The sequence below is a fragment of the Giraffa tippelskirchi genome, chromosome 3, assembly GCF_054371585.1.
Source record: "Giraffa tippelskirchi isolate mGirTip1 chromosome 3, T2T-mGirTip1v1.2.pri, whole genome shotgun sequence".
Lineage (NCBI taxonomy): Eukaryota > Metazoa > Chordata > Mammalia > Artiodactyla > Giraffidae > Giraffa > Giraffa tippelskirchi.
Window position 1 is genome coordinate 18,162,265 of NC_137277.1, and position 15,603 is coordinate 18,177,867.

The 15,603-nt window shown below is 42.3% G+C and overlaps 1 protein-coding gene across 2 annotated transcripts in view; it reads left to right on the top strand.

Moving 5' to 3' along the window:
* Positions 1 to 15,603, top strand: part of EFTUD2 (elongation factor Tu GTP binding domain containing 2) — a 38,227-nt gene that overhangs the window by 11,532 nt on the left and 11,092 nt on the right. For both annotated transcript variants that reach the window (XM_081577125.1, XM_081577126.1), the window contains 10 exons: positions 425 to 503; positions 1,870 to 1,945; positions 2,429 to 2,494; positions 3,283 to 3,318; positions 5,549 to 5,639; positions 6,711 to 6,793; positions 8,749 to 8,915; positions 10,657 to 10,781; positions 14,484 to 14,547; positions 14,933 to 15,023. In XM_081577125.1, the coding sequence (XP_081433251.1) occupies positions 425 to 503; positions 1,870 to 1,945; positions 2,429 to 2,494; positions 3,283 to 3,318; positions 5,549 to 5,639; positions 6,711 to 6,793; positions 8,749 to 8,915; positions 10,657 to 10,781; positions 14,484 to 14,547; positions 14,933 to 15,023 (878 nt within the window). The remainder of the gene's footprint in view (positions 1 to 424; positions 504 to 1,869; positions 1,946 to 2,428; positions 2,495 to 3,282; positions 3,319 to 5,548; positions 5,640 to 6,710; positions 6,794 to 8,748; positions 8,916 to 10,656; positions 10,782 to 14,483; positions 14,548 to 14,932; positions 15,024 to 15,603) is intronic.

Below are 15,603 nucleotides of genomic sequence, written 5' to 3' on the forward strand. Positions count from 1 at the left end.
CTCCAGTCTGTTATGTTTTTCTTTCCCATCCAAATAATGCCAGTTCCTTTAACCAGTCCTCTTAATGATTATATTCCACTTCCTTAGTAATTTCCATTGATCTTCTGGAAAGTAGTTGCATTTTATAAATTCAGAGGGAGTTCTGAGCTGCATTCACTTCATCCTGTCCTGTATCCAGTCCCTCTCCCCTCCTCCCACAAAATTAAGTCCAAACACCTCAGTCCACAGTTCAGGATCCTTCACTGTCTCGTGCCAAACAGCATTCCCAGAACTTTCGCAACCTGAGTGGTCCTCGAGAATAATGTAAATTGGTGTCCTGTATCATCCATTCTAAAAGCTAAGTCTCATGGAATAGGGCCATTTATTTTTATGCTTTATGCCTACCTGTACATCACTCCTTTTTTTTTTTTTTTCTTCCTCCTAGAACCCATTATTAAGCCAGTGAAAACCAAGAAATTCACTCTGATGGAGCAGACATTACCTGTCACGGTGTACGAAATGGAGTAAGTTACAAGGTCTTGCCGCCTCTGCACGAATATTGTGGGTTCATTTTCTCACAGAGGTTGGAGGTAGTTTGTGGTTGAAGTAGCCAGTGAGTTGGGGGCAAGAGGTGGTGAGAGGAGCGGCATCCATTTGTGCCTGAGTCGCTTAACTGACCTCTCTCTGTGACCAGGTTCAGCTCTGTGGCTGCCTGCTGCCAGATCTAGTCTGACAGCTTCCAGCTTTATTTGGTAGGTAAAAGGGCATATCCATGAACTGTTGCTTATTTACTAATTAGTTTATTGTTTAAAAATTGAGGTACAGTGTTGTGTTAGCTTCCAGTGTACAGCTCAGTGATTCAGATTCTTTTCCCTTGTGTGTTATTACAAAATACTGAGTATAGTTCCCTGTGCTGTACAGCAGGTCCTTGTATATACTAGGGTTTATATGTTAATCCCAGACTCCTCTAATTTATTATCCTCTTCCTGTTTGGTAACCATAAGTTTGTTTTCTATGTCTGTGAGCCTATTTCTATTTTGTAGATAAGTTCATTTGTATATTTTTAATTCTACATACAAGTGGTATCATACGATATTTGTCTTTCTCTGTCTGGCTTACTTCAGTTAGTATGATAATCTCTAGGTCCACCCATGATGGTGCACCAGTGAATTACTGTGAAAGCAAAAATCGCTTCCTACAATTTGCCAAAATTTCCCATCATCTTATATGGTTGCTGAGATATTTAGGCTCAATCTCAACTTTCTTCGTGGCTTTCCTACAGATCTCAGCTGTTTTGTCTTCTTCCAAACCTTTAGTTTGGTATTGGAAGCCTGCCTCTGAGACACGCTGGGTATTGTAGTTATCATTATTAGGGCCACCAGAGCCTATTCTGACTTGGTAAGGTTGCTAAGTGTTTTGGGAACATAACTCTTTATTTTGAAAAGGAGGCACAAGTAGGTATATGTGTGTAGAATAATTGAGACTATTCATACTGCAAACTGTTTGAAAATATTTTCATTGATGAAATGCACTTATAAGGCCCTCATATTGAGACACTTGTGACCTATTATTAGATAATGAAACTTTTTTTTTTTAAAAACAAAAACATGTTGACATCTTGTCTGAAGGAGTGAGGTCCCTTCTGAAACAGTCAGCTCATCTGCCATTGTTCATACTTTCTTTTTTTTTTTTTTTCCATTTATTTTATTTCTGGCTGTGCTGGGTCTTTGTTGCTACCTGCTGCCAGATCTAGACTGACAGCTTTCAGTTTTATTCTACAGTTGGTCTGAAAGCTGTCCCTGGTCAAAAATACCTAACACACCTTTGTGCCGCTCGCCCGTTTGAAAACTTGGCCAAAGCCCCCTTTTCTCTTTTCCTTTGTCCTTTCAGTTTCTTGGCAGATCTGATGGATAACTCGGAGCTCATCAGAAATGTGACTCTCTGTGGCCATCTGCACCATGGCAAGGTAAGCAGGCTTTTGGCTACTTGGAACAGGGTTGGTCTTCGTTTCTGCTCATTTTTTTCAGCCCTCGGAGTCACATGTTGGGGTCTGAGGCCTGAAGGCTGGACCTCCTGACTCTGGGGGCCTCCGTGCCTGTTGTGAAACTGAGCTGTGAAATTCCAGCTTTTTCTGAGCAGCATATGGAAAGCTAAGCCAGTGGCATACCTGAGCCTTGTGTCTACATCTAGACAGAAGAGGGGAAATTGAGCCTTACTTTGATTTTGATTTTATAAGTTTTTATTTCCTGGGGGATGCTTGTCTAAGAAAGATTTCATCTTTCATTTGAAAATAATCCTGTGGCTTCATTGTTGATTCTTTGCTGTGCCATAATCCTCCTTGCTCTCCTCTTTCTCTCTTTATTCCTAAATTATACGGTATACTGGGGGAAGGGTAGAATAGATTTTCCTTGGTGGGGCCGGCAGAACATAACTTTCTCTTCCCTTTCAGACATGTTTTGTAGATTGTTTAATAGAGCAGACTCACCCGGAAATCAGAAAGCGCTATGACCAAGATGTAAGTAGAAATCCTGTTCAGGGTTTAGGATGAACCATTCAGAATATACAGGGGTGGGTGTCTCTCTCCTTCCCCTTCCTTCCACCTTACCACTTTCATTATAAATAATGATGCCTTAGGATTGTGTGCCTTATAATGTGCTACTTTATAATTGTAATTTCTATGAATAGCCCTTAAGAAAATGATTTCAGCTTTCTCAGGAACATGGAGAATGTTAACCTGCAGTGTTTTGGGGTGATCTGTTCTTCACTTGGGATCACTCCTCTGTTGTGATATATCCTGACCTTTATAGCCTATTCTTTCCTGTCATAGTATTAATAGCCTACTCTATAAATATAATACAATTGGACCTTGTTGCTTTCATGATAAATTTAAATGCCTGTGAATGAGGCCAAGTGTGGCTGCAAGTCTCAGTGCAATAAATGTTCAGTCCCCGCCAGATCAACTATTTTGACGTGCGGGGGCTCCACGAAGGCCAGCTATGTCTCCATGTACCACTGGGAAGAATTCAGTGCATTTGATATAATTTAGCTCTCCAGCCGTACCTGGTCTTTAGTGACTTCCCCCACTCCCCAAGAAAACACACATCCAGGAGCATTTTCTATCTGGCAGGGTGCCATTCACATTGTCTGAAATGCCTGTAGGGACACCCTGTTATCTTCCATCTCTTCTCCTGAGGGAGAGACTCTCGAGCAGGGAGGTGGTGAGGGAAAGTGATTGATGGTTTGTGTGGGAGAGGAGTCTGAATTCAGGTGGTAACCACAGTTCTTTATTATTTTTATTTTTAGCTGTGCTACACTGACATCCTCTTCACAGAACAAGAGGTAAGTGTGCCTTTGGAAATCTGATTGTTGTTCACAGCAGTAGTAGTTTTGTAGGGAATGTAGAGGAGCCTTTATGATAACAGTTTGGTCCATACCATTGCCCCCTCTCTCACTCCCACCCCTCACCTCTTTATCTCCCTGCTCCTCCTAGTCCTCCCAAGATCTGTAACTTGAAAGAGAGCTGGGTAGGCAAACTGTCGGGTACAAGGGGAACCTTCGTATCCTTGACTGGATATAATTTAGCTTAATATGGCAAGTGCCAGGAGGTGTTGAGAACATTTATGCTGTAAGTTTTGCAGAAGCTAATCAGGATGTTTCAAATGACATCATCCTTAAAATCGGCTGTAAGATGACTCTGTCCATATGTTGATCTCTCTGGGAGTAGCTTCTCTTGGTGAATGACTTCATCTGTCTTTGTGCTTTTCTTTCTGATTAAAGGAGTGAGTATACATCTTTGTCTTTGCCATTCCACCCGGTTGGGCTTCCTTTCCACCTGGATCTTTGTCCCTACCCTCCAGCCCCTTCTGTTTCCCTGTCTCCTTTATTTCTATTTCTGTTAAATGACCATATGGAAAGCACAAGAGTGTAAGTATGATTAGCCAAAGGAACTTGAAACAGTCCTGGCATATGTTAAGCACTCAACAGATATTGGCTATTGTTTTTATATATATGAAATTATTTATATATTTGCGTGACTGAAGTTGTTTTAATACTTTCTGTTACAACTTTTATTATATATATATTATTATATATAATATATTTTTATAATATACAAATATATATTTATATTTTATATATAATACAATATATAATATACCATATTATATATAATATTAAATATTTATTATGTGTTTATTATTTTTATAATTATATATTTTATTTATTATATATAATATTTAATAATATATTATATAATATATTTATTATATTAAATTATATTATTATAGTTATATATTATAATTATATATTAATATATATTAAATTATGTTATATATTATGTATAATTTATATATATTATGTATATTGTATATATTTATAGTTATATATAATTTATTATATAATATTTATTATATAAAATAATATGGTATATAGTATATATTATATAATATATTTTTATAGTATATATTATATATAACATATTTAATATAATATATATAATATATGGTATATATTATATAATTATACATATTATATATATATGGTTTGGTTTAGTCACTCAGTCGTGTATAATATAATATATACATATATATCAATTGTATATATTATTATATATGTTATAATATATAATATATATTTTTTATTATATATTATGGTTTGTTTAGTCACTCAGTCGTGTCATATATATTATTATATACATAATATATGTGTATATATATAAAATAATATATACATATAAGTCATATATATTATTATATATTATATATTATATAATATTATATCTTAATATATATATATTTCATATTATATATATATAAACCATATATATATATATATATATATATATATATGGTTTGATTTAGTCACTCAGTCGTGTCCAACTCTTTGTGACCCCACGGACTGTAGCCCACCAGGCTCCTCTGTCCATGGGATTTTCCAGGCAAGAATACTGGAGTGGGTTGCCATTTCCTGTTCTCATATATATATATATTTAAAAACCTAAAATACCCCAGATTGTTTCTTTTCACTTATATGGTGCTTAATTATTTTTGTTACACTGTATGAGGATATAATTTTAGGACTCTGGATTCTTTATTAAAGTTTAATACTGCTTTGCTGGGCTTCCCTGGTGGCTCAGACAATAAAGAATCTGTCAACAATGCAGGAGACCCTGGATCAGGAAGATCCCCTGGAGAAGGAAATGGCTGCTCACTCCAGTATTCTTGCCTGGAGAATCCCATGGACAGAGGAGCCTGGCGGGCTACAGTCTGTGGGGTTGCAGAGTTGGACACAACTGAGCAACTAACACTTACTTACTGCTTTGCTAGCTTGTTCATTTATTTTTAGCTTTTTGTATTTGAACCAACTGCCGCCCCCCCCATGCTGTTTAACACCCAGATAGTTCATCTTCAAGGTCATTCTGGTTAGAGGCCTAGTTAAAAATCACACCCATTACAAGGAGAGATATCAGTATAATTTACTAGCAACTGGAAAGACCCAGGAGCACCATGAACCCCTCTTGCATAGGAGGAAGGCTTGATCACTCTTGCCCTCTTTTCTCTGTGCCTTTCAGAGGGGTGTTGGCATCAAAAGTACTCCTGTGACAGTGGTCTTGCCAGATACCAAGGGAAAATCCTACCTCTTCAACATCATGGACACTCCAGGTAGGACATCCCTTGACCTTTTACCTTTTACCTTCAGAACCTTGTCCAGTTTGCTTCTCGTGGTCCCACACTTTCTGGAACCAAGTGTTCCATCTTTGTTTTTACATTCCCTCGCCTTCATTGAGATAATTTTCTTTTTTTAACTGTCTCCTTTGCATCTAATGAGTTAATTAGCAAGCACTCTGCTCCAGGCCTTCTGTTTTGTTCCTCTGTTGACTTCTGCTCTACAAGATTTAAATTTGGGGGAATCTTATAGTCATATATTCACTGGGGCCGCAAAGCTGAGTCACACATGGTCCTGGGCTCAGGCAGTCTCAGTCTTTCAATTTTTTGAAAGACTAGGAGAGCACACACCAGTGGCTGGGGGACTTGCAGGTTACCATGGGAACAGGTTACCATGCATTGCCCTGTGGCTGACTTTCTCTTTGGAAAGACGCAGCTCAGGGTTTCCTTTTTTTATTTTTTTTTTTAATTTTTGTCCACAGCATGTGGGACCTTAGTTTCCTTACTGGGGATTGAACCCACACTCCCTGCATTGGAAGGTGGAGTCTTAACCACTGGACCACCAGGGAAGTCCAAGGCTTTCCCCTTTTTCAAATAGGAAAATTTGGGTTTTGACAGATTGGCCTTCTTTGCCCCGTCAGTTGACCGATGCCCTCATACCTCTTAGACCCTGACTCCCAGCCCGCACCCACCTGCCACCTTACCAGCAGCCAGCTCCCGTGCTACAGGCCCTCCTTTGCCCTTTTTCCTGCCTCCAGATTGTCTTCTGTCTCACAGAACTCCACTCACTGCTGAGACTGGTCTGTGAGTGTGAATGCCTTATGCCCTCCCTGGTAAAATGCTTCCTTCGTGTTAGAGGGTCTCCTGGATAAAAGCTTAATCCAAGCTTTTAATGACTCTGATGTGGAATTTTATACCCTGCAGGGAGCTGTGGGGAGAAGGGAAAGAGAATATTTGTGGGCTCATGTGCTTTGCAGCCCCTCCTCCCCACCCCCAATCACATGCAAGTTAATTGTACCTCATCTTGCCACTGCACAAATTGCGACTTACTTGGTATTTGCTTTCCAGGACATGTGAATTTTTCTGATGAGGTCACGGCTGGCTTGCGCATCTCAGATGGGGTGGTCCTTTTCATCGATGCTGCTGAGGGCGTGAGTCCGGCTCTGTTCTCTTAGACCCCTCCTCCCTGTTACATTTGCCCCATATGATGCCCAGAGCTCTGAGTGAGCTGGGAGCTAGAGAACGTGAGAGTCTGTGGGATTAAGGTTCATGTTTGCTGTAAAAATGAGGGCAGCAAATGCAAGTGAAAATTAGTTCTCATGAGTCCCTCACTCCCTGCCCAGTGAGGCTCAAAATGATCACAAAAATGGCAAAGGTAAATAAAAGGGAGGGAGGAGAGTTTAAAATGTTAATGAGTTTGTCTAAGCTAAAGAGAGTTTGAAGTTAAAAGATCCAGGGTGTCTTTTATCTTTCTAAATAGAAAGATTCGGTCATTTGACTTAACCTCATTCACATTGTCATCAGTGAGATAGCCAGCAGAGGGAGCCAGAGTTGCCCTTTTTTAAAATTGACTTCATTTTGGAATAATTTCAAACTTGCTGAAAAGTTGCAGTAACACAGCGAACTCACCCTCATTTGTAATTCTCTCCCTGTACGTGTACATATGCACTCACATGTGTATGTGTTTTCTCCTTGTACCATATGAAAAGGAAGTATTTCAGAATATATTTCCTCAGAACAAGGATATCACTTATGTAACCATAATAGGCTTACCAAAATCGGGGAACTTAACATTGATAACAATTGTACAGAAATTTTCCTATAGACCTTAGTCAGTCCCAATAAATGTCCTTTATAGAATTTTTTTTCCTAATCCGGGATGATGCATAACATTTAATTTTCATGTGTCTTTAATTGGAATAGTTCTTTTATCTTTCTTGGTCTTTTATAACATTGGCATTTTTGGAGAATATAGGCCACTGATTTTGTCAGTTGTCTTTCAGAGTATGTTCATGGCTACTGGGGTTCAGTTCAGTTCAGTTCAGTCACTCGGTCGTGTCCGACTCTTTGCGACCCCATGAATCGCAGCACGCCAGGCCTCCCTGTCCATCACCAACTCCCGGAGTTTACCCAAACCCATGTCCATCAAGTCGGTGATGCCATCCAACCATCTCATCCTCTGTCGTCCCTTTCTGCTCCTGCCCCCAATCCTTCCCAGGGTCAGGGTCTTTTCCAATGAGTCAACTCTTCGCATGAGGTGGCCAAAGTATTGGAGTTTCAGCTTCAGCATTAGTCCTTCCAGTGAACACCCAGGACTGATCTCCTTTAGGATGGACTGGTTGGATCTCCTTGCAATCCAAGGGACTCTCAAGAGTCTTCTCCAACACCACAGTTCAAAAGCATCAATTCTTCGGTGCTCTGCTTTCTTCACCGTCCAACTCTCACATCCATACATGACCGCTGGAAAAACCATAGCCTTGACTAGACGGACCTTTGTTGGCAGAGAAATGTCTCTGCTTTTAAATATGCTATCTGGGGTACATTACTTGTAAAACTTCTCACTGAACACAGATAATCTCCACCCATACATAACTGTTTCTATACATACATATTAAAAAACATTAATGTAGTAAAAAAGGAAAAAATCAATTTATCTTAATACCCACAGTTCTTTTTTGTTTGTTTGTTTGTTTGTTTCATTTGAACCTCGAGGCTTGTGGGATCTTAGTTTTTAATTCCCTGACCAGGGATTGAACCTGGGCCCACTAAGTGAAAGCACCAAGTCCCAATCACTGAACTGTCAGGGAATTTCCCTAATACCCACAGTTCTGTTTCAGCACCACAGCTTCCTAAGCCTTTCTCGGTTCCTTCTCTGGCACTGAGAAACTTGGCTCCCAAAATCATTAGTATATTTATTCATTTCTCAACCCTACAAGGTCACCTCTTAAAGTTTCTGACTCTGCCATTGAATAAGATAGCCTCTGCTTCCCCCTCATAATCTGTTTCCTCTCTTCCACATTCTTCACATTTTAAAATAGAACTCTCTTTGACTCTGCGCTGGCCTGTTCTGCCCTCTTTGCACTCATCCCCACCTTCTGTGTCTCAGGTGATGCTGAACACAGAGCGGCTGATCAAGCACGCAGTTCAGGAGAGGCTGGCAGTCACCGTGTGCATCAACAAGATTGACCGGCTGATCCTAGAGCTGAAGCTGCCACCCACGGATGCTTACTACAAGCTGCGTCACATTGTCGATGAGGTCAATGGATTAATAAGGTAAAGGAGCCCCTGGAGTAAACCTCCTGTCCCTGGCACTGTGGTTTTTATAAATCTTAACCTTGAACACCTCTGGGGGGCAAATCTGAGCTCTTGGCATGCATTGATGAGCTTGTTGGACACAGCTGGAGGAACATTCTGTGACTGCAGTGACTGACTCTCCAGCCTTGGCCTCATTAACTCTGCTCCTTAACCAGATAGGCAACTCGCCACACATCCTCAGTTTATTACTGTGGTCAGTTCCCTGAGCTCTAGAATCAGTCTCATCTTCACCAGCCAACCATGTAAAGTTGGGCAAATTCCTTAACCTCTTAGAGCCTCAGTTTCTGCTTCTATAAAAAGAGAATAGTAGTATTTGCCTAATGAGATGTTACAAGAAATTAAGTAGATAGCTAACATAACATACTTAGCACAGTGCTCAGTGATAATAGCTTATGGGTGAATAATGTCAGCTGCTATTATCTTATTAGCACAGGCTCAGTAAGAGAAGGAACTATTGGCTTTTGTTTCTTACTGAAGCTGCTTTTCAACAAGATGGATTTGGAGTTTAGGTTAATAAGTATGAATGATGGTTGGGAGACCTTGGAATACAATATCATGGTGGCTTTGACGAATAGGTTAAATATTTTGTAAGACAGTTTAACCTGTAGTGGAAAGATGTACGGGATAACTTCTTGAGCCCCCTTGCAGGGCCTGGGAGGAGCCTGTCCAGCTGAGAAAACTCCTCTCCACCCGAGGATCCAGGACAGACCCCTCATGGCCCGGGACAAGTTCACCTTCAGGAACACCCCCAGTTTGCAGTGCTGGTTCTCAACAGGGGTGTCTTCTCCCTGTCACTGGAGAGGCTGAGAATGACTGGATCCCAGTGTTATAGCCAGAGTCCAAAAGATGAAATGATCCACTTCTCTGAAGACAGGGCAGGGGTTATGTAAAGCTAAATCGTGATCTACTAGAATAGGAAGTCAAGAAGTCACATCTCAAGCGCCAAACAAGGAATATCACCATAAATACATTGTTTAGAAATATGGAGGTAAATGCTCTAGAAGCAGCTTTTAAAGAAGTTGAAAACACTTGCCTCTGGGGAGCATAACTTGAGAGTGTGGTAGGGGAGTGCTCTGTAGAAGCCAGTACTTGTATTTCTAGATTAAGAAATTCCATAAAGCAGTGTGTCAGGAAGGCTAGGTTTGATTCCTACGTGCTGCTGGTTTTCTTATAAATGCTAGTGACCTTGGGGGTACTGTGGCTTCTGTATGACTTAAGACTAAATGTTTTAACCTGAGTTTGTAAAGCAAAGCCAGACAAGACCATATGAGAGCGGAGAGCAAAGTTGCTTTTTTTTTTTCCATTCATTCGTTCATTTACTTATACTGGTATTTGTGTTTGTATCTGTGAAACTGAGATTTCTCAAATGTACTCCTGTCTTACCAAAGTAGCTTCATTTCCTGTGTTCTGAGGTGTTTGTCCTCCAAGTTTCCCTTTGTCTGGCGCAGTTAACTTCTCCAGGATCATGCAGTGTGTTTCTAGCTCTGGAAAATCATCTTGTTGCTGGGAGTTAGGGAACGGCTTCATCATGTCACTTTCTTGGAGCCGGCTGTTGGCGAAGCTGTGTGTGTTACGCAACCCCCTTCTGAGGGCGGCCGCTGGAGAGAGGCTGTGATACTGAGTCCTGCCCTTCACCCCTTGCCTCGTGCCCACACTGCAGCCCAGCCCAGCCCCACACTCAGGGTCGTCTCTCTTTCAGCATGTACTCCACGGACGAGAACCTGATCCTTTCCCCGCTCCTGGGCAACGTCTGCTTCTCCAGCTCCCAGTACAGCATCTGCTTCACGCTGGGCTCCTTTGCCAAGATCTATGCTGACACCTTTGGTAAGCTCTGGCTGGCAGTCTGTCTCACCCGCTTCCCCAGAGTCCTGTGTGCGTTTCCTGCTGAACAGTTCAGAAGTGGGCTGCACGGCAGAGTCCCTGCCAGAGAGTGTGCTGTATCAGCTGTTACCAGGTCACATTTGGGGCTCATTTTGGCCCCGAGACTCTCTTCTCAGGCTCAGTGCTTTCCAAACAGTAGGAGGGTAAAGGTGCCTGGGGAGAAGTGGGTAAGGGGGGCTCATACCAGGAACAAGAATCTCCTCAAGTGAGACAGGTTTTGTCAAAGAGATTATCCATGCTCCCAAAGCCATGCAGGCCTCTTCCGCAAAGATGGAATCTCTCTCACCAGTGGTGCTTCAAGCTGTCTTTCCAACTGTATCCAGGCACATAAGGGGCTTCCTTGGTGACTGAGTCAGTGAAGCATATGCTGGCAATGCAGGAGACCTGAGTTCAGTCCCTAGGCCGAGAAGATTCCCCTGGAGATGGAAATGGCAACTCACTCTAGTATTCTTGCCTGGGAAATCCCATAGACAAAGAAGCCAGGCGGGCTACAGTCCTTGGGGTTGCAGGAGTCATACATGACTTAGCGACTGAGCCACCAGCGCTACCAGGCACATAGATGTTTCATAGACCTGCTTGAGAACTCAGGTTGGATTCACAGCCCACTGGGACACCCAGCGGAATGATTTTATATGTAGGTCCCTGGAGCCGTAGCACCCAAGCCTTGGGGCCAACTTCCCAATTCTCAAGACGGTCCCACATGCTCCACCTCTGTGCCTCCTGGGGCGCCAGTGTTTCTGTTCACACCAGTCAGTGGTCCTGCCTCACTCTCAGTGTAGAAATGTTTGCTCTGGGGAAAGTAATGGGCCAATTGAAACTTGGTCTTTTTTTTTAACCTGTATATATTTACTGGATCCTTATTTGGAAAAGTGAAAAATACAGTAAAATCTAGTCAAGGAAACAAAATTCACCCATAACCTCATTACCGTAACTACTATGAGCATTTAGATACAGGTCCTTCTTTCTCTGTTCTGTGTTTTACATCAGTGGGATCTTATTTCATGTGTAATATAATTGCATAAGATAAATATTTACTTAGTATTAGATCATAAGAATTTGTCTTTTAAATCTTATCTATAAATAATATTTTGGGACTTCCTCGGCAGTCCAGTGGTTAATACTGCACACTCCCAGTGCAGGGGATGTGGATTTGATCTCTGGTTGGGGAACCAAGATCCCACATGCTGCACAGCACATGCAGAAGAAAAAAATGATTTTATATAACTGCCCGTTGGTCCACTGTATGGATGTCTACTTTCTCATCATTAGACATCTATTTTGGTTGTTTCCAGATGGCTCTTCCTAAAAAAAAATGGTTAGATGGACAGTAAATGAAGATCATCTGAACAGGGTTCCAGTTTATGTTTCTGAATGTTCTTTGAATCAGCATATGAAGCAAAATCCAAGACTGTTTATGTAATTATATTACATTGATGATTCAGTTTCTGACTGAAAATGGCCCTGAGCCTCAGGCGAGATTTATTACTCATCGTTTGAACCCAGTGTTTATGTAGACACCAGCTCTGGGCCCCAAGATCATTCTAAGACACCATGTATGGACTTGTAGAATGTCGGTCCTGGAAAGAGTCAGATCATTGAGTCCTTGCCCATCATTTACCATGTGGGAAAGTTCTGGCCAGGGACACAGAACTTACTGGTGGGCTTGGAACGAGAATGCACCTTATGCTTTCTCTATCACACCATCCTGCCAGAATTGAAACCATGTCCTCCTACCCGGATGACAAGGCATGGTGAATGATCTCTGACCTCAGGTAACTTCCTCTAGTGGGTAGACAGAACTCCACAGTGATGAAAGACAGACGGTAAGGTGGTGCAGGCAGAATGCTGGTGGCTGCCGTAGGCGGGTGGGGCTGAGGGAATTTAGCTCCAAAGGCCCAGGGGTCTGAGAAGGCTAAAGGAGAGGGGGCTTGGACGGTAGAGAGTAGGGAGTCAGGGGTTCCAGACTCCCTGGGCTGGGAGAGGAGGCGAGGATGCAGGGGCAGCTGTTCGGGAACAACGGATTCTTCATCAAGGAGAGGCCTGGCAGCTTGGGTTGGGAGCACACGGAGGGAGTTTGGAATGCGGGGTTAAGGAGTTTAGACTTTATCCTGTAGGGAATTAGGAGCTAGTAAAGATTGGGGTGGAATGGTGTGTGCAGGGCTGGCCTATCTTTGGCCAGAGAGGAAAGGATGTGGGAAGGGACGTTTCTTTACACATTTTCACCAGTATCAGATAGAGGGTTGGGAATATTGGCTTGATGTTGACTGGGAGATTGAGGGTGGTGGATGGGGGTCGATTAGAGAGATGTTTGCTCATTCTCTGTGTCAGTGTTTATTTAACTTCTGTCACACACTGGGCCTGGTTCTTTGCCTACACAGCTCAGTCCAGTGATTATAGTATAGTGTGTGTTAAGTGCAGGAGTAGAGGCGTGTAAAAGACACAGTGGTTCACGGGAGAGGGAGAGTTTCAGTAACTAATAACATGGGAAAGAAAGGAAAATATGGTCGACGAGCTCTGGACTTAGAAGATGGTGAATTTTAAAAGCCACAATGGCTGGGAACTTCCCTGGTGGTCCAGTGGTCAAGACTTTGTACTTCCACTGCAAGGGGCACAGGTTCAACCCTGGTCAGGGAACTAATATCCCACATACCATGTATTCTGACCAAAATAAATAAATGAAATCTTTAAAAAAATAAATAAATAAATAAAAGCCACAATGGCATTCTTATTCTTACTCTTGCTTCTCTTCCTGGGCTTCCCTGCTGGCTCAGACGTTAAAGAATCTGCCTGCAATGTGGGAGACCTGAGTTCGATCCCTGGGTTGGGAAGATCCCCTGGAGGAGGACATGGCAACCCACTCTGGTATTCTTACCTGGAGAATTCCCATGAGGAGCCTGGCAGGGCTGTAGTCTGTGGGGTTGCAGAGTCAGTCACGACTGAGTGACTAAACACACATAAAGATTTGGTTAGGTAAGGATGTAGAGGGATAAACCATATATTTCCTGTTAATTTTTTGAGGCCTTGTGGGATAAACAAGTCCAATAAAGTTTTCTTTAAAAAAAAAAAAAGCCACAGTGGCTTGGTTCATTCTGGTGAGGATTAGCAGTGGCAGTCAAACTAAAAAGATGACACAAAGATGGGCCTTGGTGTCTTCTCTCCAGAGCGCCGGGTTCTAGAGTGTGGAGAGCTAGTTGGAGCCTCGGTGTGGTGTTGCTGCTGGAAGGTTGCCCACACCGGCAGCGGAGTAGAACTTCCATGCATCAGGAAGGAATGAAGGAATTCTAAGCATCACTGCAGAAGGGACAGGTTTAGGTGCAGGCAGAGGATAGAATTTAGGCAGTTGAGCCTATTCCATTAAAGGAAAGAATATAAACTGTACCTTTGTCCATAGCTCAGTCATAAGCTGCCTGGAGATGGAGCTACCTGGGTGCTCATTTTGGCTCCAGCATCACCTTGTCAGCTTTGGACCAGTCCTGTCCCTTGTGCGTCAGTATCTTTACCTGCCTGCCTGGATAGAAGCGAATGTCTGGACCTTGGAGAGGAAAGTGCTAGAATTCCTAAGCTGGAAACCACTGGTGGCACATGAAACAGAAGTTCAAACAGTACTTTGCTAGGTAGATTATCATCGTATGGCTTTTCTTACAGGTGACATTAACTACCAGGAGTTTGCTAAAAGACTCTGGGGTGACATCTACTTCAACCCTAAGACGTAAGTAGAGTGTGAGAAGTGAAGTCTCTGGAGCGTGGTCCATCCTCCCAGTAAGTGAAAACAGACAGAGAATGAGTTCCTGCCGTGAAAACCTACTTCTTAATCAAACATGAGCTACCATCTTGCCTCCTCTAAGTGATCCAGCTCCACGTGCTCCAACAGGGTTTGAGACATTTCCCCTGAGGTCCCCACAGCTCAGCCCAGGCGTGCGTGGGGGTCATGACCCAGGCCCTCTCAGGTGTTCCTGTTTGGAAGTTTGGTGACCACACACATTCTTTCCGTTCAGCTTGGCTTGGCTCAGATTGAGAACTTAGGAAGTACACCCTTGGGGTTGGTGACACTGCGTTATCCCTTCTGGATCTCCCATAACTCTTGATCTCTTTAGGCGGAAGTTCACCAAAAAGGCCCCAACCAGCAGCTCCCAGAGGAGTTTTGTGGAGTTTATCCTGGAGCCCCTCTATAAGATCCTCGCCCAGGTTAGTATGTCCGGTCCCCTGGCTCAGGTCTGCCCTTCTAAGCACAAGGTGGAAAAGCTGGTGAACTTGGACTTCTCCCTGGCCCTGAGCCTGCTTAGTTTTGTATTACTCAGTGTGAGGACGGTTAGTCAGTCTTCTGGATCTTGAATACTCCAGTCCTTTTAAGTGCTGTTGAGGTCAGAGTAAAGGAGGAACACAGAAAAGGCACAGCCTAGAGAAATGTACAAAAATTTTGACTATTCCAGAGAATGTGACACTTGAGAAATAATAGTTTCAGTTACAGGGCTTTGACTTACAGATATAATTGTTTCTCAAAGTTCTCCAGTTCTTATTTTTATACATACATAAAAATATATATGTATTAAGATGTATATATATACGTTATAGCATTATAATATCAGGAAAGGAGGAAAAAAGCTGGCGATAAGTGTTCATCGGTGAGAATCTGATGAAAGAATTATGGTACATCCCATAAAATGAAGTATTTTATAGCCATTAGGTGAATGATTGTATGAGCTTGATTTTAATGACTATTTTGGGCATGTGTGTATGTGATGTTTGTCAGATTGAAAAGCATGCA